The sequence below is a fragment of the Archocentrus centrarchus genome, chromosome 1 (genome assembly GCF_007364275.1).
Source record: "Archocentrus centrarchus isolate MPI-CPG fArcCen1 chromosome 1, fArcCen1, whole genome shotgun sequence".
In the NCBI taxonomy this organism is placed as follows: Eukaryota; Metazoa; Chordata; class Actinopteri; order Cichliformes; family Cichlidae; genus Archocentrus; species Archocentrus centrarchus.
The window spans coordinates 24676084-24703574 of NC_044346.1; the positions used below are offsets into that span (position 1 = coordinate 24676084).

General features: G+C 38.9%; 3 protein-coding genes across 9 annotated transcripts in view; all 3 read left to right on the plus strand.

Moving 5' to 3' along the window:
- rhbdl3 (rhomboid, veinlet-like 3 (Drosophila)) overlaps nucleotides 1–4305 on the plus strand; it is a 77940-nt gene extending 73635 nt beyond the window's left edge. For all 3 annotated transcript variants that reach the window (XM_030734150.1, XM_030734158.1, XM_030734165.1), the window contains 3 exons: nucleotides 563–663; nucleotides 1382–1442; nucleotides 2376–4305. In XM_030734150.1, coding sequence (XP_030590010.1) covers nucleotides 563–663; nucleotides 1382–1442; nucleotides 2376–2647 — 434 coding nt within the window. In that variant the 3' untranslated portion in view covers nucleotides 2648–4305. The remainder of the gene's footprint in view (nucleotides 1–562; nucleotides 664–1381; nucleotides 1443–2375) is intronic.
- Nucleotides 4306–12224: 7919 nt separating this feature from the next.
- Nucleotides 12225–19183, plus strand: znf207b (zinc finger protein 207, b). Of its 5 annotated transcripts, XM_030727354.1 has the most exons (12): nucleotides 12353–12393; nucleotides 12875–13001; nucleotides 13103–13241; nucleotides 13585–13767; nucleotides 14804–14879; nucleotides 15134–15186; nucleotides 15499–15626; nucleotides 16190–16288; nucleotides 17121–17366; nucleotides 17733–17889; nucleotides 18394–18446; nucleotides 18495–19183. In XM_030727354.1, the coding sequence occupies exons 1-12, from the start codon at nucleotides 12353–12355 to the stop codon at nucleotides 18543–18545; spliced, it is 1353 nt and encodes a 450-aa protein (XP_030583214.1). In that variant the 3' UTR covers nucleotides 18546–19183. The 5 variants fall into 5 exon arrangements, with proteins under 5 accessions (XP_030583205.1, XP_030583231.1, XP_030583214.1 ...); XM_030727345.1 differs by having other exon boundaries at nucleotides 12225–12393; nucleotides 15502–15626; nucleotides 18394–19183; XM_030727336.1 differs by having other exon boundaries at nucleotides 18394–19183.
- Nucleotides 19184–23051: 3868 nt separating this feature from the next.
- cd7al (cd7 antigen-like) lies at nucleotides 23052–27473 on the plus strand. The gene is made up of 5 exons (XM_030740078.1): nucleotides 23052–23215; nucleotides 23963–24316; nucleotides 24857–25234; nucleotides 26338–26447; nucleotides 26864–27473. The coding sequence occupies exons 1-5, from the start codon at nucleotides 23155–23157 to the stop codon at nucleotides 27059–27061; spliced, it is 1101 nt and encodes a 366-aa protein (XP_030595938.1). The 5' UTR covers nucleotides 23052–23154; the 3' UTR covers nucleotides 27062–27473.
- The last annotated feature ends 18 nt before the right edge of the window (nucleotides 27474–27491 follow it).

Consider the following 27491-nt stretch of genomic DNA (forward strand, 5'->3'; position numbering starts at 1 on the left):
AAACTGGCTGTAGTTAAACAGTGCTTTTGCTAAGCCTCTTGAATCAAAGCTGAAAGGCACTTCAATCACATCTTGATTGTTCAATTTAAAATTCACTGTGGTGGAGTACAGTGGCAAAATTACACAAATTGTGTTAATGTCCAAATACTTATGGGCCTAAAGTTATATAGCCATTTATCCAAAACTTGCCCAATAGCAGGTTAAAGAAATTCTGCTGTTGATGAGGCTCTAATAAGTGACTGAGCTGCTGATCATAACTATCTATGTTCATTAGCAAAACAAAATGTCATGTGTTGTTTTCCATCCATCCATTTTCTTCTGGTGAACAGCTGGCTTTTTAGAGTGCTATACCTAGTCCAGCCAAACACTAAGAAGAAGCAACAGCATGCCCACAGCTATGATTCAAAAGCAGCAACTTTAATACAAGTTAAACAGGGGAGTTTTATGTAAAAATAAATAAATAAATGATCCAAGGGTATCAGGCAGTAAAAGGATGTCATCATTTATTTATAAATTTACCAAATGCAGCTTCACTGACATGTGGCCTTTATCGTCGCTGCAGGGTCTCTGGCTGTGTCTGTCACCGATATGACGGCTCCGGTGGTTGGCTCGTCTGGTGGAGTATACGCCCTGGTCTCAGCACATTTAGCTAATGTAGTAATGGTAAGTTTTGCATTTGCATGTGCATGTTAGGTGTGTGATTGTGTGTATCGATGATTATCACATCACTCAGCGGTCCTGTCACTGCAGATCATTGTCATATCAAAGCAGCCTACAGTGGGCCCCCGGCAGGTGCTCCTCAGATGCCATACATTCCTCACCACCAGTTTTTTCCCTTTCCTTCAAAGATCAGAAAAGCATGTGAGCATGTGTGCATTTATGTGACAGAGTGTGAATAAAATGCATCCCATCTCAATGCACTCTGCTGTCCTTTGACATCTGTGCCTACTCTGTTTGGTCTAACCCATTTAGCAGGTCATTAGACACATGTGGCAAACATCATTCAAGGTGAACCTCTATTATGTGCAGTGGGGTTCTCATTATGTATCCTGCCATATCCTTCACAACATTCTCGAGGTCAGGACGGAGGCGTTTGTGTTCCTCCTCTCCAATGAAATCTTATTATCTAACACAGCAAGAACAGACAGGGGGTCAGAGTGTCTCTGGAGCCTTTAAAATTGACATGAATTTAGACAAAGGGCACTATCTCAGGTCATTTCAGGTACACATACACACATCTGTGTGTGTATGTGAGGAGGACTTCCTCTTCTAGCAGAGTTCGTTCTGTCTTTATCATCAGAAATGTGTTTCATTATGCTTCATTCCACCCTCTCTCTCTCTCTCTCTCTCGTTCTCGCTCTCGCTCTCTCTCTTTTTGTAGAATTGGTCAGGAATGAAGTGTCAGTTTAAGTTATTCCGGATGGCCATGGCTCTGGTTTGCAGTAAGTCTGAATAAATATGCCACACTCCCACGCTCAACACTTCCTGTTCAACAAAAGTGTTGTACTTTCATTGTGCTTGTGTTACTACTTCAGCCCCAGAAATTGATATTAACACAAAGGTTCTTTCTCTTGAGAAAATAATTTTTTTTTTCTGCTACAATAATAAGTTTTCTGGCTGTGCAGCTTTAACATATGAAGCATTTCTCACTGCTAAGACACTGTGATTGTGGTGATGTAGTGCAATGTACTGATGTGGTGATGCGACCAATTGCAAACTACCAACCAAAAAAGTAATTCGGTGGGAATTCAGTGAGAAAAAAAAAATTACTGTTACGTACCCACAGTGTTTGACAGTCACAAATTTACCCAGTAGCTTGTTACCTTTGACACACCCAAATCAATGGGTGAATGTTTGCTTCCAGTGAGTCTTGAATCAAATGACAATCTTCCAAACAGAATTCCCTCTCCTGCCACATAAGCACAGCAGCAAAATATGTCTGTGAAATCCCAAGAGGGAAATTTGTAGTAATATGGCTGAGTGTAGGACATAACCACCTACTTGATTTGCATAATCCTGGCTATTGAAGCTGAAGCCTCATAATAACTTTGGATAAAACTTCAGAATGTAATTTTGCACAGAATAAGGACTGTCGGATTTTTCACCGCCAGTTCCACCAGATGGTTGTTAGGAGCAGATCTTTTAAAGTCAAGTATACACAGGAGAAATGATTTGCTTAATTGAAACTTGTGTAGCAAAGGTTCAGTGCTGCTTTTATGTCTTATTTTAGGAAACCTGGATATCTTTTTTTTTTTTCTTCATAGCTCATCTACCTTAAAGTAGGGACTGTGTATTATTAATATATGCTGCTGTTTTTCTCCTACATGCTCACATCTCACTAGCATCATGTCTTCGTTTCTCCTTTCTGCGCACAGTGAGTGTAGAGTTTGGTCGAGCAGTGTGGCTGCGGTTCTACCCTCCGGCCTTTCCTCCGTGCCCAAATCCCAGCTTTGTAGCTCACCTGGGAGGAGTGGTGGTTGGCCTGACGCTGGGTGTAGTTGTTCTGCAGAACTACGAGCAGCGGCTCCAGGAGCAGTCCCTGTTTTGGATATTTTTCTGCGTCTACACCTTGTTTGTGCTCTGCGCTGTTTTCTGGAACATTTTTGCCTACAGCCTGCTTGATGTGCGACTGCCCCCACCACCATGAGTTGCTTATTAGAGGCACAGAAGACATTGTATCCCTTTTATTCCTCCCATGGTAGATGCCTGACCGCCTGGCTGGATGAGTCACCCCAGCCTTCACTAACTGAGCCTCATCTTGGGGCAGTCAGAGTTGTCTGACAGCCCCTTTACTCCTACATCCAGTACTCCGATGCAATGATACTTGGCATGCAGCAGCTGTCTATGTTACGCTAAACTTTTTTGGACCCGTGAGCTACGTTTTCTGGTTAAGCCTTACCATGGCTCCCACTTACAATACAAGCTAGCCTCCACTTATTCTTTCTCCATCTCTGCTGGATGTTTGTGTCAAAAGTATCAGCCAGTGGTATAGAAGGCAGAAACAGACCTGTCTTCATGGCTTGACCTGCTCTGCCTCTTCTCCCTTGATCCAATGGTGCCTATTCATGGAGACATTAGCCCAGTGAAAGTATTTCTGCACAGCTGCCTAGACTGTAGGGTGACAGCAGTAAAACCCTACAATATGAACCATTTTCCAAACAGATCAGTTCCCAAAAGTCCAGTAAATGAAGGAGATCAGATTAGAACGTATTCTGAGCTGGTGTTTTGTAACAGGATAGTCAGCAAAGGTGTGTAGGCAGTTTACCCTCAGAAGTTATTATGAATTTACCTTTTGAAGGAGAGCATGGGTTCAGTGTCGCCTTTGGCATTTGCCACTTCATCAGAGAAGGATTAATTTGTGTTCAGCACAATTTCAACCTCAAACTTGTGTCTTTTGCGTGTTTGCGAGGAGTGCAGCAAATTTATCATTGTGTGGGGCAGAAAGAAAAGAAGCAGAAGTGCCATTCATTCTTTATGCTTTCAAAAAATATGCCAAAACATTGCTATTAGCAGCGAGAGCACAGCCCCATAATAAGTGTTGCTTTTATTGAAGTGTGAAATAAGTCTCAATTTTGTCAGTTGAATGTTATATTTTCTTTAACACATGTTTTTACGGACATCAAGTATAGTCAAATTATTTTTGGGTTTATTTGAAGCAATTTTTGCAAAGGTAAAAATACAAATCTGCAAAGAGTAAAAAGAAGTTTTTTTATTGAGGTGTAAGTGGGATAAAACTCAAAAAAAACACACAGCAGTAAAGACTCTCGGGCCATTCTGAATATTTTTTTTTCTCATTACCAAATGTAGACACAAACACATGCCTGACCTCAAATACATCTGGGCTGGGGTTGTTTCCCTCTCATTTCAGGAAGTAATTGGGCAAAGAAATCAATGCTCTCTCATTAGTTTCTGACACAAGTTAATTTGTTAATTGATTGAACTGAGATAGAAAGCGACCCCAGCCCTAAGCTGTAAGTCTTAAACTGTACTGTATTTTAACCTGATGTTACAGTGGTAACGGCTTGGCACAAACATAATGTAATGTAATTAAATACAGATTAATATTTTAACATGTATTTGTTGTTGATTTTTTTTTTAATTGTGATATTGCTATGTTGTGTAAATTGTTTTGGTTGGTCTACATTGTGATATGTTAGCTATATACTGTATGTGTCCTATTTAAAAATAGATTATTAATGGCCTGGGATTGTATATAATAAGGGCTATGGCACAGAACTGAATGAGGGTTAAATCACTGATATTTTAACATTGTGTATATTTTCTAGATTTGATATGTAAATACTGGAGTGCATTAAACAGTTTTATACAGAAACAAAGTCTGATTCATTGGATTTTTGCAAGGTCTGTTATTTAAATTATTTTTATTTTGTCTGTGCTTTAATAATACATCCATCATGCAAGTTTACGAACAATATTTTGGCAGTTTAGCAACTGGGATATAGAAACTGAATATGTCCAACAGTAAGCGTACTCTTCAGCTTTGTTGTAACTGTGTGAACATGTGCATGCCTGTTTGTTAATGTTTTTCTATTGCTCAGGTTGACCCAAACTGTTTCTATTGTAGCCTGACAGCAGGGGATAGAGCTTTCTCAAGTACTTTAACCCAACAAACATCCTGACTACAGACAATTTCATCGCACATGCATGTACACACATTGTAGTACGACCATTCAAAATTTGAAATTCTTCTTGAAAATATTGTTATTGGCATCTATAATGATATTGCTGTTCACATCCGGGAATGTAACAGCAATGCCAGTAGGTGTTGGAGAGACATATGCCATGACACCATTCTTAGTCTGGATGCTAAACAGATCTGCCTGCCTTCTAAACCTGTCACCCGCTGAAAACATTTGGCATATTGTAAGAAAGGCCGATAACAGCTGGATCAAAGGAGGAGGCTTGAGGCACAAATGAAGTACAGACCTAGCAGGTGTTCTTTCACCTTCTTCTTTTGGCCACCCATTTAAGGATTACAACAGCGGATCACCCACAGCTATCTCATCTCTAGCATCCCCCTCTGTCACAGCAACCCTCTGCATGTCGTCCTTCACTACATCCATTGACTGTTTCTGTGGTCTTTGTATCGGCGTGTTTGATTTGGTCAAGATTTTATGCCCGATCCCCTTCCTGACGCAACTCTCCCCATTTATGTGGGCTTGGGACTGGCACTAGGAGCACGCTGACTTGTGGCCCTCCTGTGGATAGGTACAATGAATATTACACAAAACATAACAAAGCAAACTAAACCCACAGTTGACCCATGGTGGCATGTGGGTTCAGCATCATCTGATGTGAACAGGCTGCCTTTTGTAGACTGCTATTAAAAAGTCTAGGTAAGTTTTTACAGAAAATCATGAACTTTATTTAAATAATTTCAACACCTTTGTCTAAAGGCTATCATCAAAAATATTAGCTTGAATACCTGTTTCATCCCCATCTTAATTCCACATGGAACCTTTTAAAGGTGCTTAGGACACCTTACAATTAAATACAACACAATTAAAATGCTCAGCTATTGCACTCATTAGCTTCTATCTTTTATTAGAAATCACTTCAGAGATATCAATTTAAGTCACATTTTTTTAGTTGGCATAAACAAATTTTCCACACTAATCTTTTAAGTCCCTGGACAGGTCTTCACCAATACCAGCTGGGAGGCTGCCAACAAGGAAACACACCAGAAGAAAACACTAATCAATAAAACACTGTATCCTCAATCTTTGCGCATGTATGTAGTCATTTATCTGTGCAAAGTGTATAAATTATCCATGTGCAAATCTATGCCGTTTTGTGAAGTAATGAAGAGGCGCTTCACTGCACACATTATGAAATAAAAATTACATCAAAGGAGGCCCTGAAGTTTTTAACAGCTGACATCCTATATTATGCAGGGAAGGGGAAACATTTGGCTTTCAAAAATGCAGCAAGTGGTCTTCTCATTTTCCAAACACTTACAGAATCTGTTAAAAGAAGCAGCGATGCAACAAATTGGTAAACATGACATTTTGATTTTTTTTTTTTTTTGGAAACATTTTGCTGGCATCAAATTCAAAGTATGAGTAATGAATTGGAAAAAAAAAACTATGAATGTGTTTAAATATTATTAGTTATGTTATATTCAAATACGAGGTTTAAATGATTAGCAAATCATTGTAGCTGTGGTCAGAAGTTCACATACACTCATAATGGGCATGAATGTTGTAATTTGGGGCTTTTAATGATTTCTTTGAACTGTTCTTTTTCCAGGAATGATTGTACAGCATACAGTACATCTTCAATGGCTTTAAAAAACAAGAATTGGGTGCACAAGTTTACTTTGGCTCTTCTCTAATTCACACAGGGTCAAAAGTATACACACATCCCAGCATCACTGTGAGTTTTCCTTCTGTACATCTTACTCAACTTTTTTAAAAATCATGGTTGTAGTTTAATTTAATACTGGGGAAGAACAGGAGATGTTGTTCACTATCAAAGAAGAAAAAAGGTTTAAACTAAGCAGCTTTGAAACAGGATTACCTCTAAAGTGTAAATCTAAAGGTTGGAGGGAGAGATTATAGGGTTTCAGAGTGGAGAGCTGGGGTAAGAGCCATTATGGGGGAAAAAAAGAAAAAAGCAGATGTCAGAGTGATCAATGAAAAGTGTGAGAATACATGAATCAGCCATAATTCATTCAGAGAAGGGACCCCTTAAGCTGTCACTGAACATCTTTTCTGTCTAGCCAGTACAACCATGGAGTAGCAGTTTTGAAGGCCTACAATGAAAAATTCATTACGCAGCCAAGGAAAGCCACCTCAGTAGTGTTTCCCCTTCATAAATCTTTCCTTTCAGAGGTAATCATTCACCTTGATGAAGAAAAGGCGAGGCCGCAGGAAAGGAAAATCTGCCTGAAGGCATTTGTAGCATCTCAACACTTATGCTGCCTGCTGAGAGAAGCACTTGCTACTAATTTGTCCTCGTTTAAAAATGAAGGTGTATGCAGAGACAAGTACAAACTACACTTAAAGTACAAACTACATACCAAAGTACTCATGATGAGTGATAAAAAAAATATCACTTTAATATTGTACTCTTGAGTTGATTTTTAAATACCAGGTAATTTAAGATATCAAAAGAGTTCATGTTTTACTATATTTGAGTTGATAACCTAATAGTAACTAAAGCTCTCAAATATATGTATTTGACTCTAAATTGCAATAGAATAAAAGCATCATAGATATGTTGATACAGGTGGAGTATGTCAAACAGTGACTTTTCTAAAGCAGGGGTTGCTAGTATCCCCATATTACAAACACTTATTACACAATGGTCAAAATAAACCCATAAATATAAATAAATGAATAAATAAATATTTTCACATCATGAAACCACACTCTGAAACACCATCTCCATCTAGTGGACAAAACAAGTTTTGTTAGAGATGAGCTCAGTTCTATTTCAGTGTTACTGCAGCTTCCATGACATGAGTTTTTATGCTGGGATTGGACTTTGATGGTCACTGATCACTGTAACATACATCTGTCCATTTCTTGTGAGTGTGATCTTTCAGGCTCACTCGGAGGGAATTTCATTAGGTCTGGTGCAAACATCCAACACAGCCACCAGATGCATTGAAGTCACTGTTGAGTAACTGTGTTGAAGTGGACTGAAGTCTGTTTTAGGGAAATCTGTGAATGAAGGAAAATTTATCTTAGATTACATGAAATTTTCTGTATCACTTCTCATCTTTGGCATATCAAAGTTCTGTACTATGTAAATTTTGTGTGATGAGCACCCTTGTGATAATTACCTTTTACTGAGAAAAAAAAAACTGATGAATTAAAATAATGTCCATTGTAATTGTTAATTGAAGTGGGTATGTGTAAATGTGTGTTTAGTATGAAGAATAATGATTAGAGTATCAATCACAGATGATTGTTTAAGCATATGAGAAGAAATTGAAAATAATTTCTAGCTTAAAGTTCATATTCAGTCTTCTTTTATTTTATTTTTTTAATTATTGCAGCCTAAGGAATGTGCATACCAGCATGCACATAACCCAGCAAAATGCCGCTCATCCTGCTTCCAACCCTGTTGGACTTCAAAAAGGAAAACAAGAAGCTGACAGGAGGGGGAAAAATGCTGGTGTGTGGGGAGGTGTTGAGCTCAGAAAAGTGTGAACACTGTTAATGGCCAGACAGGACTTGGACAGCTTTGTAAAGCAGTTAAAAACAGTTTGACACCATGTTCAAGGAGACAGACAGAAAACTGAAAGCAAAGGAGACGTGAGCTTGGCCCTTAAAAGAAAATCTGTGCATCCAGCAAACTGAGAGTGAGAAGGTCAAAAAACACCAAGAGGCAGAATGCAAACAAGCCAATGAGGTGAAGCTTTGCTTCGACAAAACTGTCACTGAATACAATGCAGAGCTGGCAGGAGGAGGTGGCTGTCAGGTTTTAAACTCTGTAGGAGCACTGTGGAAAAAACTTCATCTATGAGACCTGAATTTTCAAACTTGAAATGATGGCACTAGTAGAAGAAAATCTGGCCAAGCCGAAAAAAATTAAGACCAAACTCTACCAGAGCAAGAGAGAATGCCAAAAACATTACAAAGCTCTGGAGGACTGTCTCAGATCTGAGCTGGCAGCAAAGGAGCATTACTTCAAAAGAAAAAAGAGGAGCTGCACAAACAGAGAAGAGACAATAAGTAGAAATGGCTCTCCATTTTGTCAACATGGTGAGAAAGCTGGAGGAGGAGATCAGGCTCGTGAGCCATGCAAAAATGCTGAGCTAAAGGTATACCATATAACCTCATCATCTGAGTTGCATTTTCTTTTCAGACTGTAAATTAAATGCATTCGCTTTCTTTTTAGGAGCTTAACATGAACATTTACAAAGGTAAAGCCAAGATGAAAGCAAAGAAGGAGGCTAGAGATGGAGGAAGAAGACACAAAAGGAGAGAATAACAAAGCATTAATAAGGAAAAAAACAACTGGAGAAAGAATAAAACAGTGAGAATGGAAAGGGGAAAAGAAAGGGAAAGAAGGAAACAGAAGAATGAGCAGAGAGATCACAGAAAAGAAAGGAAAGAAGGAAAGTACAAAGACAGAAAAGATATTTGAATTCACTCCTAAACCCCTCATCCACTTTCCCTTACTTAGTAAATAAATACAGCTGCTATCATGACAACTTAATGTCAAAAAGTATCGATATTTACTTGTCTGACTTACTGTGAAGTGAACGTGATCCTGAAGATAAAGCATTTTTACCCAAACCCTTTATGCTATAGAGGGTTAGAGTAGAGTCTATAGGTGACTGCTGTGACTGCATCTCATGCAGACCTTGCAGTCTGCATGGCTTTTTAGTTAGAGTATATGGACTTGATCGATTACATTTCCATCTTTTATTACATAATGGCTGCTTTGTTTTTCTTCACATATTTCAGTTATGAAAACACTAACAAATAAAGGACACTCAGATGCAAATTAACCAGTTTTATTACTGACAAAACTGTCATATCCTCCTGAGAACCAAGGGGTTCAGCTGAACGTTTTTGTATCCACTTGAGAGGACATAAGGTTTTCATGACTGAATGGCAGCTCTTTCTTTATTGTAAACTAAAATGTAAGCTGTTACTGTCTTCTTGGTTTATTCTATTTTTAATGTTGTTAAATAAAATATTACAAAAGGCATCCTTTAAGACAGTAATACTCTGCTGATGGTTATTTTAGTTTGTTCTGCTGCTGAAAGTAGATATGTGCACATGCTATCTATTTGGTTACAGTTGCAAAGTGTGCGAATTGGCATTGTTCTGTAAGTCTAATTGTATGATGTTTTTAGTGCCCATAAAACTGCTTGGTGGATATAACCTTCTAACAATAGTTACTGCAAAACAAGAAATGTTAGCAGTAATTTCTGTAAACTGAACTGTTAGAATAAAAAAAAAAAAACTTCCTGTAAGTAAAGTCCCAAAAAAGTCACCACTGATAATCAGCCCAAATCTGCTGCTGTTCTTGTTTTAGGACTTTGATTTCTTAAGACGTGAATGTTTTACCCATGAGCAAGAGGCAGTTATCTAACCTAGCAATTTTAATAGAATAAAAATGTGTTTTCATTGTTATGAGGCTAACTGTTCCCACATTTTGTTAGTTAGGTAACTGGAACTTAAGCAACAAACAAGCGACACATTGCCATAAAGCTGGATTTTTGTTGATATTTTAATTTGCGATAGGTGTTGATGTAAAATACAACATAGGATACATAAATGGTTATTTAAAATGACAAAACTCTCACCTATGACGACATGGACAAAGAACCTTTTGGGACCTATGGCGCCGGTATTGTGCCAAAGTGTAATTTCTGATGTTTTGGCCACTTAAAATATCTTTATAGAACTGTGATGTTATATTTGTTGCAATTTCTGCTGCCCTCTTGGCCAGATCTCTCTGAGAAAAACAAACAAACATTTTAAAGGTCAATGACACTTTTTACCTAGATAAATAAAGAATATAAAAAGCACTTTACCAAAAAGTGATTGCAGCTTCTATCTCGTGACAGGAGTGTTGTTTCTCACTCAAAATGACTAAATATCATTAATAAGAGATGTGTTTGACACACGGTTCTTAGATTGTAGGTCAAAAAGTAATTTAACACGGTTTAGATACAGCCAAACATAGGCGTAGGAACCGGGAGGGACGGAGGGGACGTGTCCCCCCCAAATATTGGAGACAGGCGCATTTGTTCCACCCAAATATTACACCGCGGAAGAGAAAAATACTTGATTTTGAAATCTTTAACTTGCGTGCTTTTATTTTGAAGGCGCAACATAGAGTCATGTCACTGCGCTCCCCCCGCCTCCCAAAGCTCAGAGCGTTCAGAGGGGGGCGGAGCGCAGTGTAGTGAGAAGCGGCAGGAGTGAGAAACTCTTTCGAATGAGGTAAAACGGACTGTCAGAACGTTCCCGTGAACAGAACCGCCTGAGGCATAGGGGACATATGTTGCTGTCTAGGGCCCCCTGACCACCAGGGGGCCCCCAAGCTTACATACATTTGTAATGAAACTTTTTTTAACATGCTAGTGCACTAGCAACATTTGTTTATGCACTGGTAACAATTATTTGTGCAGTGGTAACATTTATCTGTGCACTGGTAACATTTATCTGTGCATTGGTAACATTTATCTGTGCATTGGTAACATTTATCTGTGTACTGGTAACATTTATCTGTGCATTGGTAACTATGTACTGGCAACAAATGTCAATGCATTGCTAACAATTATCTATGCATTAGTAACAATTATCTATGTATTGGTAACATTTGTGTGTGCACTGGTAACATTTATGTGTGCATTTGTAACAATTATCTATGCATTGTAACATTTATGTGTGCATTTGTAACATCTATGTGTGCACTAGTAACAATTATTTATGCATTGGTAACAATTATCTATGTATTGGTAACATTTGTGTGTGCACTGGTAACAATTATCTATGCATTAGTAACAATTATCTATGTATTGGTAACATTTATGTGTGCACTGGTAACAATTATTTATGCATTAGTAACAATTATCTATGTATTGGTAACATTTGTGTGTGCACTGGTAACAATTATCTATGCATTAGTATTATCTATGTATTGGTAACATTTATGTGCACACTGGTAACAATTATCTATGCATTAGTATTTATCTATGTACTGGTAACATTTTTCTATGCACTGGTAACTATGGACTGGTAACAATTACATATGCATTGGTAACAATTATCTGTGCTCAAGCCAGTTTGCCCAAGTCTTACAATTATAAAACATATACATATGTAAACTATACATGCAATAATATAGATGTACACAACACTATTTTTCCAAGAAACATTTGAAAAAGAAGAAAGTAAAAGATCAAATATCATTTTTTTTTATGCTTTGCTCAGAGTATTCATGGATCTGTCAGGTTTCCAATATGTGTCCCCCCCCAATAGTAAACTCATTCCTACGCCCCTGCAGCCAAATACCAGAAATCGCTTTTTTGCACAACACCGGTAACCAAGTTTTATCCACCACCCAGCCTTAATCAGAACACTGCACTGCAATAAGAAGAGTTTTTTTAGGTCACCTGTATAAGCCTTTTTTTTTTTTTTTTTTTTTTTCCTGATTACGTACTGCGTTCCCCGTTATGAAACAAGGGGCGTGTCTATGACGCTTATTTTGTATTCGCGCGAGATTACGGTGTTGGTTATAACTTCCTCCATCGAAGCGCCATTTTCGGCCTTGTCACGGGATTACAGCATGCTGTTCTCAGGCAGATAATAAAATAAGTGTTTAGTGTTGCGAGACCTCCTTTTCAGTGTTCCATAAAATGGGGCGAAAAAAGAAGAAGCAGATGAAGCCGTGGTGTTGGTATCCTTTTTCTGTGGAAAACAAAATACCGTCGTGGGAAGACCAGGGGCTACATGTTAGCTCGACAAAGGGAAGGCCTAAATTAGCCTGTTGTCGCCTTAAAGCTTGCGTTAGCTTAGCGACTGGGTCTCACAGTCTAATAATTTTGCGGGTAGATCTTTATCCATATATGTGAAAAGCGTAAAATCCTTGATACCGACTGTATTTTCTTTTTTAGTTGAGTTTGAGTTCGTGGTGCTGCTTTAAGGAAACAAATGGTACTTTCGATATTTGCTGCTCTGTTAGCAGTTAGCTTCGTTTATCGTTCAGTCTTTGGGGCTGATCCGTCTTTAGACTTGCGTAACCGGACGAGTTACGCTACTTAAGTCATTGAGAGCGTTGTTAATTTTAAGCAGTTCTTATGTTATTTTGTTGGCTTGTGTGGGAACTGAATTTTAATCTTGTACAGTGTTACTGGACAGTCCTTAACCGCAGTCTCTAGGTACTGTAATCGAGACTTTGATGATGAAAAGATCCTCATTCAGCATCAGAAGGCAAAGCATTTTAAATGCCATATTTGCCACAAGAAGTTGTACACTGGCCCTGGCTTGGCTATTCATTGCATGCAGGTATGGGTATTTATTCCTTAATATATGTTTGCTCTTAGTTAAAAATACCTAGTATAGGTACTTGTTCAAGTTTGTGGTAGCTCACTTTGCATATTTTTCAGGTGCACAAAGAGACTATTGACAGCGTACCAAATGCAATTCCTGGACGAACAGACATCGAGCTGGAAATCTACGGCATGGAGGGAATTCCAGAGAAGGACATGCAGGAACGAAGGCGAACGTTAGAACAGAAGTCACAAGGTGTGTTCACCTTTATGCAAGTATTGAAGTTTGTGTAGGTTCTCAGTCATTTTTTGAAATAAGTGACTGGACTTATTTAAGTTTCTTCAAGACATTTCACCTCTCGTCCAAACCCTTTCGGATGAAAGGTGAAACGCCTTCAGGAAATCTAAAGAACTTAAACAAGTCCATTTGCGTTTTTGTCAAACTCCAGAAAATATTGTAGTTCTGTTAAAGCCTGTTTTACTAAATAAAAATTTCAGAGTTTAGAGTTGTGTAATCACAGTAATGTGTGGCATGAGTCCATGTAGTGTGAGTCACGTAACATTTTGCTTAGGCATCATGATTACCTTACTGTTTTCAGAGAGTCAAAAGAAGAAGTCAAACAATCAGGATGACTCTGATGAGTCTGATGATGATGAAGCCGGACCATCAGCTCAGCAGGTCGCTGCAGTCCAGCCCCAGGCAGGCTACGGTGCTCCAATGGCACAACCTGGGATCCCTCCTGTGGCTGGTGCACCAGTAATTCCTCCTGCAGGATATCAAGGCAAGCCCTTTGTAATAAAATTAAGAAGTTGGGACTCAACTACACCTGCCAAAGGGGCTGTGCAATTGATGAGATTTTAATTTCAGTTTCAATTTTCCCTTCTAATTGAGAACAATTATTGTGCTGCATTTTGCAATAATTGGGTTGCCATTCAGCACTTTCTTTTACTTTTGCAAATATGTAGAATTTTAAATTCACTCCTTGCCAGTTCAGTTTAGATTTAGTTATCAAGCATTTGTTTCAGTTTAATTATAATTAAATTTCTTTTTTCCAGTAGTGAAGCAAGTCCATTTGTTTGTTTTTGTCTGTTTTTTTTTTCCCCCAAAATCATCATTTTAATTTGGTGTTTGCTAGAATTGAGCAGCACTCCTTGTTACTTTTCCAGTTAGACTCCAGTGACTCGTGGCGTCACGTTGACTTGACTCTTTCCAAAATCAAAGATGAAGAATCTTAATTGTCTCAAACAGGATTTCCTAAGAAGAAGAACCTAAAAGTTGTAAACATGTTGGCTCATTCAAATGAATTGCTTACTGCTGAATTACAGCACCATGTGAGGGGATATTGCAGAAAATTGATTCCTGCGGCAAAGCTATTTGTTTTACTGCTGGATGTGTCACTGAATGCCTTTACGATCTCAAGTAATTGGTCTAGTTGTTGGACATGCCTTATGCATAACCAACAAATCTGCCTCAGTGTAAATATGTATACATTGATATGTTCTATCCGACCTTATTGAATAGTTGGCAGCATTACATAGTTTGCCCACCAGAGAGCACTAACTCACTAGAAGCTGTCTTGTCTCTGCTTTTAATGCACTTGTAATGGCTTCAGTGTTTTGCCACAAATATATACAAATATGACTGAAAACACTGATGGTGGCCACAGATTCAGTACTGCTTCAACAAACTAAAAATACCTGCAACAGTTGTAGATTTGTGTGTGTCCTTTTGCTTTGTTTGCCTATATGTGTAATTGTTTGTATGGAGTGACGAGTTGTTGCTAAACGGAACATATCCTCTCTAACCCATTGTTACAGGAATGCCTCCTATGATGCCCGGTGTTCCTCCCATGATGCACGGCATGCCTCCTGCAATGCATGGAATGCCACCAGGGTAATTCATTTACTAACTTTGGGTTTAATGGTAACTTTACTACCCATTGTCTTGTCTGTTTGGATCATGTAATCATACATCAAGGGGTCTACATCTGGGTAATGGGACTAACTGAAATAAATAGAATACAATGCCTTTATTTGATGTCATACGAAATGTACAATGAGATTGGAATACATTTTGAAATGCATTTTTACTGTAGTTCCCGGTCAAGTCAGTTTTTTTTTTTTTTTCTGTTTTTTCTGCTTTTGCAGCATGATGCCAATGGGGGGGATGATGCCCCCAATGATGCCAGGCATACCTCCAGGTGAGTTGTAATTACATTTTAAGAAACAAGCTATCAGTTAACAACTTGTTTCTTGTTGCTGCTTTCCCATTGAATTTATATTGCCAAAAGAACCTAAGTACACTAACCTTCACATGTGAAAATTGTCCAAAAGTATAAAAAAATTTATTTATTGCTGTGGACAATAATATCTAATATCAAATTTTTTTTCAAATATGGTCCATTACAAGGGGATTTCACACTACTACGTTAGCCATGTCCAACTGTTTTTATTTTCTTTAAATGTTGCAAATGTAATGATGGAACGTTAACTGTGTCCTGTTCATCCTTCAGCAGTCCCACCTCACATAGCTCCAAGGCCAGGACTTCCCCACATGGCTCCAGCCCCTGCAGTCGCTCGACCAGCAGCACCGGCAGCTCAGCCCGCTGTCACTAAACCTCTCTTCCCCAGTGCAGCACAGGTGGGTATCATGTAACTCCACTGACACATACAGTGATTTCTAAGTATTTACCCCAGAGATATATTAAAAGTTTTGTAAAGTCGTCTGTTTTTAATGTTGTAGTTCACTTATTCTGCAATTAAACCATCAGTAAGGTTTTGTATAATAAAATTGAGTGATGTTATGTACTTGTCAGGGTTTTTCCTGACTCAAAATGCCCTCTCCCTCCCCCCAAGGATGACTACATACAAGAATATGTCCCCGTCATTTAGGCTTTGTCGCTTTTCTTATATTAATTACTGCATTTCCGTCTTATTTTTGATTATTAGATAAACAAGTGGCCAGCAGTGAGAGAAATGAAACACAGCTTAGAAAACTGATTCTTATTACAGTACTGGTAATTTTTCTTTGTGTATGCAAGAAAAACCTTTATTTCTCATTTCCTTAAATTTCTGACATGTCATTTCCCTTTTCTAACCTCATATAATGTGTGTTGAAAACATAGTTCTCATAATCAGATGTAGAAAAAAATTTGTAGACATATTACATGCCAACGCTTTGATCTCCTTTCCACCATGCTGCAGATGGGCTCTGGTGTTCACAGCAGCACAGCAGCCGTCTCCTCTCCATCTGCAGACACTCAGTCTGTCTCTCCCCAGCCTCCCTTTCCTAACATGCTACAAGTATGCTCACAGACAGGACTCTGATGTGGACTGTGGCAGCTGCATGTTGCATATTTATTAACACTGCCTGTAAATTCTGAAATTGCAAATGTAAACACAGCTGGATACTAACCGTATTTGCTTTGTAAGCCTACTTGTGCGCTAAAACAACCACGCTGGCCATTATTTTGGTGTCAGAGGATGGATATCCCTAACAAGAACTGACATGTTTTGTCTGTGAGCTTTATTGATGTGCATGCGCTTTGTTCAGTTAAAAATGAGGCCAAAGATGGGATTTAGTTGGACTCCATGTAGAATCTTCCACCCTCTCGTAACTTCAGAAGCATGATTCAGTTAGTACTCATCAGATTTTGAAAGTTCATTTTTTGTTTTCATAACCCAAGTTATTCCTGTCTGAAATGTTATAGTTAGATATACTTCTAGTGCAATAGATTTATGCCATATAATGCAAAATTTGCACTGTGGTTGAGAGAGAATGGTGGAACAGTTTTGTTCCATTTCAAACAAAATTGTAACTGATTTATTGGGATTTTTGAATTCGGATGAAATCATTATGTGTGATTTGTGCATTTAAGGTATTGCTGTAATACTGTCTTTATGATTCAGTGATCAAATCAACAATATGTTCTTAAATTTGAGTGCTTTAAAAGGCAAACCTTAAATCAAATGATCAGTTAATGTTTATTAGTGTAACCTTTTATGTCACTGAGGTGTAATCATTTTGCTCTTTAAAAAAATTTTTTTTTTTTTTTTTTGGCACGTTACAAAGTTGAGAGCACTGTTTTTGTTTTTTGTTACCATTTCCAGTTACCTGTATTGTGTCTTTGCACAGGCCCAGCAGACCGTGTCTGGAGTTGCAGCTTCAAGTTCCCTCAGCACAGCCGCCTCCACTGACCCGCCCAAAGCAACATTCCCTGCCTACACCCAGCCCTCTGTCTCTTCTTCCTCCACTTCTTCTTCTAATCCCTCTAGCAGCACTGTGGCCAAACCCCCAGCCACAGTGACCAGTAAGCCTGCTACCCTCACCACCACGAGTGCAACTAGTAAGTTGATCCACCCTGATGAGGATATCTCACTGGTAAGTTGCTTGAGCTTTCTATTTTGCCCTTTTCACAGTAAGTAATGACTGATACATATTTATAATAGTACATTTAGCAATAGGCGATAATTGACCACCAGCTTGGTTTTGTGCATCTTGATCGTAATTCAATTATATATTCAGAGAATATATTTCAACTTAAGTCTTTTGGTCTCATATCCTTAGTACATCTTAGTAGTTTTCTTTTGTGGTTATGTTAAAGGATGATTCTGAACTTGAACATCCTCAGTCTGAAATCAGGGCACATCAGTGTTGGTACTAAGTTCCTCAACATTTTTTGTGCTGTAAAGGGGCATAACACAGTTTCTTTAGTCTGAATGTTTTGTGCATTGTCCCTGCCAACAGGAAGAGATGAAGGCCCAGCTGCCTCGTTACCAGCGTCTTGCACCAAGACCTGGTCAAGCCCACGTGGCTGCTCCCCCAGTGGCAGCTGTAGGTGGCATAATGCCACCACAGCAAGGCTTGCCACCACAGCAGCCGGGCATGAGGCATCCCATACATGGTAAGAAAATACTTGTCTGTGTGCAGAACTTGTTTTCTTCTCCTTTTTTAAAGCAAACTCATTTGGTTGTTCTACAGATTGTAGAACAGATTGTTCTCATTGCCTGTCTGTAGACCATTTTAGCCAAAAAGATATATTCTTTTGCTCAGTTATTTTAAAGGATATGTTCAACTTTCATTGAAAGTGTTTTTTTGTTTTTCCCTTCCTGTGCCTGATGTTTAAAGCCTCAGCAGGCACTGTTAAGTGGGTATTTTCCAAAATTTGGGCTTGCTGTTTAAAAAATATCAGTCATTCCCAGGATGGAGTTTCCCTGTTGAGATGCGTTCAAAGGAATGTAACAAAATAGGAGTTGTGTATAAAAATGGCCTGCTGTTTGTAAAATATCTAGTTAATTTTAGTCAAATGCGGATGGCAAGGTGTATGAAGGTATACTTTAAGTAATCCATGCTCAAATGTCCTTTTGAACTGTAGCATAAAAACATCCTGCTCTTCTTTTCTCTCTAGGTCAGTATGGTGCTCCTCTTCAGGGCATGCCGGGCTACATGCCTGGAGGGATGCCTCCTTATGGGCAGGGGCCTCCTATGGTGCCCCCTTACCAGGGAGGCCCTCCCATGGGTATGAGGCCACCTGTCATGTCTCCTGCTGGACGTTACTGAAGCAGCAAAGCAACCACCACATTAGGTTTGAGGTTAACACCTTTCTATCACCCTTGTGCTTTTTCAAACCTAGCTGCAAGCAAAGAGCATAAAGACCAACGGTGGTGAAGACAAATATTTGTTAGAACACATGGACATTTAATGTAACATCTTTATTTGAAAACAGCCAAACACCACATATGTTTTTAACAACTATTATGTTGTTAACTAATTACATGTGAGGATATATTTTTCCCCTTAGGTTTCACTCAGGTTCATAGAAGTGAAGTGTGTTAAAATGATTCATATTTCTTTTGAAGCTGCTGGAGTTTCATGAACGTACCAACTCCTTAAAAAGGCAAGTTTCTCTTGTAAACATTTGATTAATTTTATTTTGTTTATTTCTTTGGTGGAATGATTGAGGCCCTCACAGCATGCTTAGATGCTGTTGGACATTCGTCCCCAACCTTGGTTGGTGAGGGTCTCAGTGGTGAAACTGGTTCCAGTTGTGTAGTCTATAAAATCCATGACTCATCAGGCTCTAGTTTTATTCTTTTTTTCAGGTTTGGTTTAAATATTTCCTGGTCATAAGTCTACTTGTATGCATCCTTTGTAATGTTTTATCAATCTGTTGTAATAAAATCCATCTTGAAATCCAATGCTGGTTTGTCCTGACGTGCGTGGAGGTGAGTCATGAAGGTTTGTACTGATGTTTTCTTACTGCACATCTTAGGGGTTTGTTTAATGACTTCAGGAATTTAAAGTTTGCCATCTTTTTTTTTTTTTTTAAATCCATCTATCGTCCTAATAAAAACTCAAAGGAAAATCATTTACATCATTTCAGAAGTGTGAGACAGATTTAATGTGCTTTAAGTTTGTTCTTCCAGCTTAAACTAAGATGTTGGCCAACTTCTAGTTCCAAAATGCTGCATGTTACCCTGATGTGATGGAGTTAACTGCAAACTAAATAACGATGCTCAAAGTTATAGTACACCCAGTCTACAATGAAGGAGAAGCTAAGTTTCATTCCTGATTAACTCTTTCTCCTACACACACACACCAACACTAAGACTTGCATGAATGCTTTAACAATGTCGGTGTCTGTCACATGTCACAATCATCTCCCTGTAATGCATTGAAGAGGGAACACAAAACAAAGCCAGCAGCATCTCTGGGTTAAGTGCCAACTTTGTGAAGCTCAATCATTTGTTTTTCAAGATTGGGACTTTAGGTTTGACCAAAGAAAAACAGTAAAGTAAATGGCATAGTGTTAACAGTATCTGCAGTGTAGTGCTCATCCATTCCTGTTGTCCCTTCCCACCTGCATTTCTCAGAATTATTAGTACTCTTAGGTCTATGGAAAATTAGGTGTAAGAACATTTCAAACACTCCTGCAGCAAGAAGTGATTGTCTCCATGTGACCACTGCTGACAGATGGCTAAAATATTTCTAACTGGCTTGTAGCTACAGCACAAAAATGACAGTAAACACCTGCCATGATTTTAAAATAGTGCTTCGCTTGATTGGTGTTCACCACAGTGCTGGTTTGTACTGCTGGGTGGTTTTGTTTTGTTCGTGCTTTTACATTCTAGGCGTTATCGTCAACTGTCATTGCGGTAATCCTGTGTTGGAGATTGCTGTGCATAAAGCAATCTGAAAGAACAGAACAAGTGTGCAAATTTGAGTGTATACTGCACAGGTGGGTCAGAATGAAAGAAGTACTTGTAGGTATTTGATGTGGCACAGTATTTCCTCTGCCCATATCACTTACTGATTTGTATTTGTTTTTGTCTGTAGCCCATCCATATCAGCTTTTCAGCCTTAAAACCCAATCAGCTGGCATGACAGGTCAGTTAAAACTCAGTAAGTACCTGATGTTGTTATAGTGTGGGTCCAGTCCTCAACATTTGGATGTTAGGCCTTGTATTACTTACTTTTTATGTAAAATTGTCTCTAAATTTCACACCAGCCAGCCACACTTGGATTGAATACTGGGATCCAGCATCTCTCAACTGAGCAGATCATCAGTCTGAGTGGTTTTAATGTTGTTAATGTGACTGCAGAAGAGTATAACTTAAGTGACATTAAAATGTAAATTTTGAATTTGTCTCTTGTCCTGTCTGGTATGAAACACGGTAAGTAGTCAGTGGTGGGCTCAAAGTGAGTATTAACTGGGGGTGGGGTGGGGTTATGTTAAAGGATCAGTTCACCCTGATTTCTCAAGTGGTGTCTTAATGTCGTGGCTCTTAGTTTTTGTGCCTGCTAGGTAAATTCCACTTCACATAGCTAGGCTACAGAACTGTCAGATGCTTCACACAGCGGTATTCTCATCCTTCGGGGCATTCCCTTCAGAGTCACAGAAGCCATCCTACAACAGGGTTTTTCTTTTGATAAGCAGCTTATCACAAGGAAATATGTGAAATTAGACTGTGCTCCCCCAGCAAACTGCCCTTTGTCTTTGAATCATGATTTTGGGATTCACCTTAAATAAAATGTGTAGAAAAACTACCTTTCAGTAGCAAGTGTCTTACAGCAGTGTTTCAAAATACTGTTTCTAGCGAGAATATCTAGACAAACAGCAAAACTGGACGACACAAGTGAGAGCTGAGGGAAAAGCTTCTTTTAAATTTGGGTAAACTAACTCTTAAACTCAGACCTAAGAGTTAATGTGTGCAATATGAAAAGTAAAAGTATTGATAATACCGATTGGCTTTGTTTTTTTTTTGCTGCATGGTTGGGTGACGACAGTTTAATTTGTTGACTAAGCTGTTAGATTTCAAATGAATGTGGTACTGATGCGATGCTTCTTTTTCATGTCATAAAAACATTTTCTGTATCAGATGTTTTGTTTATGCCATCATATATTTAAATAAAAGCTGCCCTATAAAATAAAGGAAATGATGCATGAAAATGTTCTTTTAATAAAAAGAAAATATTTTGCTGCCACTTGTTTTTCTTGAGTTTGGAAAAGTTTATAGCATCCACATGTTTATTTGTAGACAATCAGAAACATTGCAGCATTTTAGTAGGTTATTTAAGCTTATGGTCTCTGTCCAAAATTCACAGGAATCACTGCGTCTTCTGTTGCACATATTGCAGTGAAATATGATCACCTAATGGGTCTTTACCCAAGTTATGGTCATAGTTTTCATTTTAGCAGAGTAATGATCACATTTTATTTTATTAATTTGCCCTGGAAATCACTCACTGAGCCTCTTTTCTCGCCAGAATCTAATACTCATTAGTTTGTGCAATACAACCAACCGATGACACAACTTTGCACTTCCTTTTTCTACTTCACCCAATGCAATAAGCTGTGAATTGTGATGGATCATGACCTGGATGAGCTACTATGTTTTTAATGTCATAAAATTTAGATAACTATCAGAATGAATTAGAAAATGTAAAAAATTAAACGTTTTCAGCTTGAGAGTTAAACTGCTGCAGCAGCAAAGTTAATATTACACAGGAAGTGCAAAACCTATTTGAAGGTATTTGTTTCATCGATCTAATTTAGTAGTTGGTGTACAGCACGCTGTTAAAAAGGTCCTTAATATAACATTTGTTTCTCTCTTCCTCCTCTGGTTGGCTGCTATAATTTACAGGAAATTAGCGATTCATTTTTAAAACCTCAAATTATGGTTGTAAGCACATCAACAGTGAACATGCCACATTAGTTTGCAGAAGTGTTGCAGGAGCATCTCAGTATTTTCACTTATTTTTTTCTTTGAGAACATTCACTTTAATGTATTGAGATTAGCAAAATTAACAGGCCAAAAAATATGACAAATTCTGGAACTGCAACACCTTTTTTAAAAAAAAATAAAAAAGCCACCAGTGAAAACCATTTGTGGTTTTCCTGCTGGAAAGTAGAGCACAATAGTTCGTGTAAACTGAGACTGCATGAAATGCACTCCATTTCTTTCATCCTTCAGTTCTTCTTGATTCATTCAAATGATACATTTTTACCAGAGAAATTTACTGAAGCATCTTCTCTAGATGAACAAAATAGTCCTGAGAGACTTGAGCTGAGAACTATTTTGTTCTGAGCTCAAGTTTTTTGGGGAAAAACTTCAGATTTGAATGGTTTGGGGGTGCTCACTGTTTCTTTCTTTTTTTTTTTTTTTTTTTTTTACACACTTCTGTCTCTGGCTTTATTTTTATAGTCTCTCTCCAATGATGCAAATTATCATCAAAAAGCAGACACATCCTGTTCACAGCATCATTTCCTCTGGGACATACAGAAATAATGCCTGAGGAAAGTTTTTTTTTAATATGTGAAACCCAATTAATGCAAATTAAGTAGTGCTAATTAAGTTAATTGAAGTTAAGAGAGAAGACAGCACATGCTCAATAAATACATAATCTGGGCCTAAACTTTGCATTTCAGCGGTGGTAAATTTTGAATTCATCACTGTAGGAGGAGCTGATCCAACAGTCATGATGTTGGTTAGTGCACGCTTCCTCTTGTGTATGTCTTGAGGTTTGAAGGTGGGGCCAATGGAGTTCCTCTTGGTTTCATTTACAGTAAGACACACTTTTGAAATTCAGTTTTTTGCACTTGCATCTATGCTGTCATGGTTTCCACCAGTGGCTTCCCACAAGATCTCATTTAGTGAGGGTGTAAAAGATGATTTGGATCCAGTACCTGATTTATTTGTGGGCTCTAGTCATCTCGCAGGTTGGGTTTGGTAAGTTTGGTTGTGTTCCTCAGGCTGGTGGTTTGATCATTGGTTTCTTCTTTCATTGTAACTTGTGCAGGCAGCCGACACGTGATTGAGGTAATTTCTGGGCTAACAAATTTGAAAGCACTTTTAGTGCTGGTGGATAAAATGCATTGGGAATTTGGGAAATTTGTTTTGCCAGATTTATGGTCTTTTTTTTTTTTTTTTTACTTTGTTATAGTATGAAATCGAAATCCAGTAAGTAAGACTAATGATTTATGACTAAGTAAGAATTAACAAAAAGGGGTGTGCATATCTAAATTTTAAAGACACTTTAAAATATAATTTTATGTGCTCATTTTTGAATTTTGAACATGTTTCATTTCTCAGGTCAGATAAAGACTTTAAAGTAAAAAAAAAAAAAAATGCATTGTAGAATGTCTTACAGCTAATTATGTTATAGAAGGCAGAGGCACGCTCTTTTAGAAGTAAAGATGGGAAGTGGTTCACCACTTTGTGAAGTTTAAGTGGAAATGCCAGTTGGGGGAACTGGTAACTTGCAGATTTGTGACATGCAGGTTTGGAAAGAACAGCTTTTTCAGTGAAAGTCTCGCTTATTTCATCCTGAACATGCCAACAGTGTGCTTTACTGGTTTACATGTGAAATGGGCTTGTGGATTTAAAATTAATTAAACAATCACTTTTGGTTTAAAATAAATTATGTGCCATTCTTATCTGTTTGTGATCCTTTTCTTTGTTTAAATTTTCATCAAGTTTGCAGTGACATTCGCTTCTTGAAGCGCCATGAGGGTGAATCTGTAGTTCTTCCCTGTGAGACTGAACCGGGGAACCCAGCGCCCTACAGTGTCTACCTGAAACGCACCTGGCTGCATCCCATGGAAGTGCTGTTCATGTACACCAAGGAGGAATTCTCAACTGGTAATGATGCTGACAAAAACCGCACTAGTGTCAGTGGAGACCCGAGCCTTCGTGTGCTGAATGTCACCATCTCTCAGCTGAAGGCCAGTGACACAGACCGCTACTATTGTGAGTTTGTTGTGGAAAATCGGTCCTCCAAAGATGACCGCATAACCGGGAAGACTGAATTCTTCCTCCTTGTTGGAGCTGGTGAGTATTTTTTTTAAAATTCAGCCTACACATTTCACCTGCTTGTTGCCCACAGGGAGTTAAACTTTCCGAAGCCACTGAGCATAAACCACAAAAACGGTAAAAAATTTTTGCACACTTACTCAGAGGAAGTGTGGGGTGCTGTTGTATGTGCAGTATTGGTGTCTGTAATTACAAAGAGTTTCAAAGCCGATCCTGTTGGAGGCGAATGCATACCAACACACACACTTACCTTTCTTTTGGGGTTAAAATTGCATAACAGTATCTCCAACATCTTAAAGTTTCAACAGAGCAGGTCTGCTTATCTGATCCTTTTAACCTTTAAGCTACCTAACTTTCCTCACCCGACACACATTCTACTCCCCCCCAAGTATAGCACATTAGCCACAAATGTCCTCCTTAAAACACAGTGCCAGATTAATACACAAACTAACAACATCAGATGAAGAACTGAAGTGAAAAGGTTCCCAACTTTTTGAAACATCGATACCAGTGGCACCCATGTCCATTATATTACTTTTATTCCCTTTCCCTCTGGAGATGTCCCTGGATCAGCAGACATAGAGGTGATAGAGACGTGTGCTGGGGGTTCAGCTGTGCTCCCCTGCCTCCCTCACCATGGGGAAAGCTTGGCTGTGGAAGGGGTGGCTCTAAAGAGGCAGAAGGGCCGGGGACCTGTGGAGGTGCTGTACCACTCAAAGCAACGCCACAGCAGCAGATATTCTTCGTCCTCTCAGTTCCCTGTCGAGAGGGTCCAGTTGTCCTCTGCGCCTGGCCCCGGCGGCATCACCTACAACCTTACCCTGCAGCAGCTGCAGCCAGATGACAGTGCCCTGTACAGCTGCCAGCTGCTCCAGCGCGGTGAACCCGATAGCTGTACCAGCCTAGGGAGACGAGTGTTCTTTATATCTGTGCAAGGTGGGTGACATCACAGTGGAAGTTGATCACCAGGTGACTTCAGCTGACTTGCACTTGCTCTTCAGGCTGAAATTAAAAATTTCTTTCCATAAAATTGCTTTATTTTCTTTCCTCGTTCGTTTTTGTGTTGCCATCTCAGTGACCATCAGCTAACCACTGATATGTCAGGAAATTTCTGGCTTCTAATAACAACACTGCCACTAATTCAGTAACACTGGATTACTTTTTATCAGCTTGACTGGGTGCTGTAGGGCTCTTACAGGTGCTAAAGCATGTGTCAGTTTCATAAAAGCAATACTGCACTTCTTTGCATGTTTTCTCTGTGGGTGTCATACACCCAGAGAGGGGCGATAGTGACAAAAGCAGGCATGAATAGATTGTACATGTCAGATAAGCTTAATGAGGTACTCGCTAACTCAGTTTGATGGTGCTAGTGATATGAATAGAAATAGTTGAGTCATTTTCTATGACTGATATTGATTGGTTGTTATAGAAGTGCAGTGCAGTGACACAATACCAAAAAACTAGTTTACTAGTTTACTCCAAAAAAGCACAATCTGCTCCTTCAAAAATCATCATTGTTCAGCTGTTTCAGGAAATCACTGGGTCTCATTCTTTATAAGGGTCTTATTCTTTATGGCTTATTCTTAGCCATACCGCAGGTACACAGTCACACATTTTTTCCAGTCATTGTGTTGCTTAGCTTATCTCCTGCTTTTTATATGCGAGCTAAATGTTGTCAGAAGTTTGATAACATCTTTTTGTTTGCCGATCTATGAACATTTAGGGGTTTTTTTCTGTTTATCTTCAAGTCATACAGAAATTCCCAGAGTATTGAAGTATTCAAACTGAGGCGCACACACACACACACACACACACACACACACACACACACACACACACACACACACACACACACACACCCACACACCTATCCAGGGTGCCTCTCGCCCTATGACAGCTGGGATAGGCTCCAGCACCCCTACGACCCTAAAAAGGATAAGCAGAAGAAAATGGATGAATATAAAAAGAAAGTTGGAAGAAGATAAATAGAACAGAGTTCCTCATTTTAAACATTTCTTCCTCTTTCTGGCTCTCCGCAGGTGGTCAGTGGTGTGGCTGCTCCAGTTACTCCTCTCTCCTGTACGCTTTGTCATCAGCTGTGGGCCTTCTCCTCCTCCTGCTCCTCATTGTATTTGTGGTGATGTATAAAGTGAGTGTTTTTTTTGATTGGAATGTGCTGCTTTGAATATAAACATACACAGGGGCAAGGGCGGGAAATGTGAGTGAAGTATTGACACAAAGCATCTGCTTGTTAAGATCATGCCTGATCTGCAGCTCACCACAAAACCACACTGGTTTCATAATTCCGTGCAGCCCATTGTCAGCATGTTTGTCTTAAAGTTCAGCGAGGAACACTGAAACCCTAATCTCCTTGTTTGTCACATTTATACTAGTGCTGAACTACAATCCGTACTACATGTCTGAGTCAGGTTAAGAGTTCCTGTTGAGGATCCTGTCTTGAGAGAAAATGACAAACTTTGATTTTAACACAGGAAATTGAGAGTGTGCGTTAACTCTGTACCCTTCACTGATTTTGTTTTTTCCTCCTCTCTCAATGACTGACAGGGCAAAGGACGCCGCCGTGTGAATACGCACCCTCAAGCCCCAATCTACGAGGAGATGAAGTCTCCCACGCGAAAAGGGGCCCCTCTCCATCTGGAGGGAATAGAGTGCTCTGAGTACAGAAACTGCCCAGCAAAGAGATCCTCATCCGAGAACCACTATGAAATCCCAAGAGCTCCTCTCACCAGCCCCATGAACTAGAGCAATTTGTCAGCTCAACTTGTCCAAACACCCCAGTTAACACACAGAACTTTTTTCAGTGTATCTTATATCTTTTTAATCTGGTCCATATTCCCAATTTGTTTTTGTATTTTGGCATTTCTGTAAGTACTTCATGATAAATGACAGGCAGCTTCTGCAGTGATCAAACTTGGATTTGGTGTAAATATTTCTTGGCCATAAGTCTCAGTCTCCTTCATCCTTTGTCATTTTTTTTTTTTTTTTTTAATCTGTTGTGATAAAATCCATCTTGAATGAAATCCAATGCTGGTTTGTCCTGACGCACATGGAGGTGAGTCATGACGGTTTGTACTGATGTTTATTCTGTTGCTAGGATTTCATCTGATATTTAAAGACCAAGTTTGCCATCATCTGTTTTTTTTGTCATTGTTGAGTTGAGTCATTTTATTAA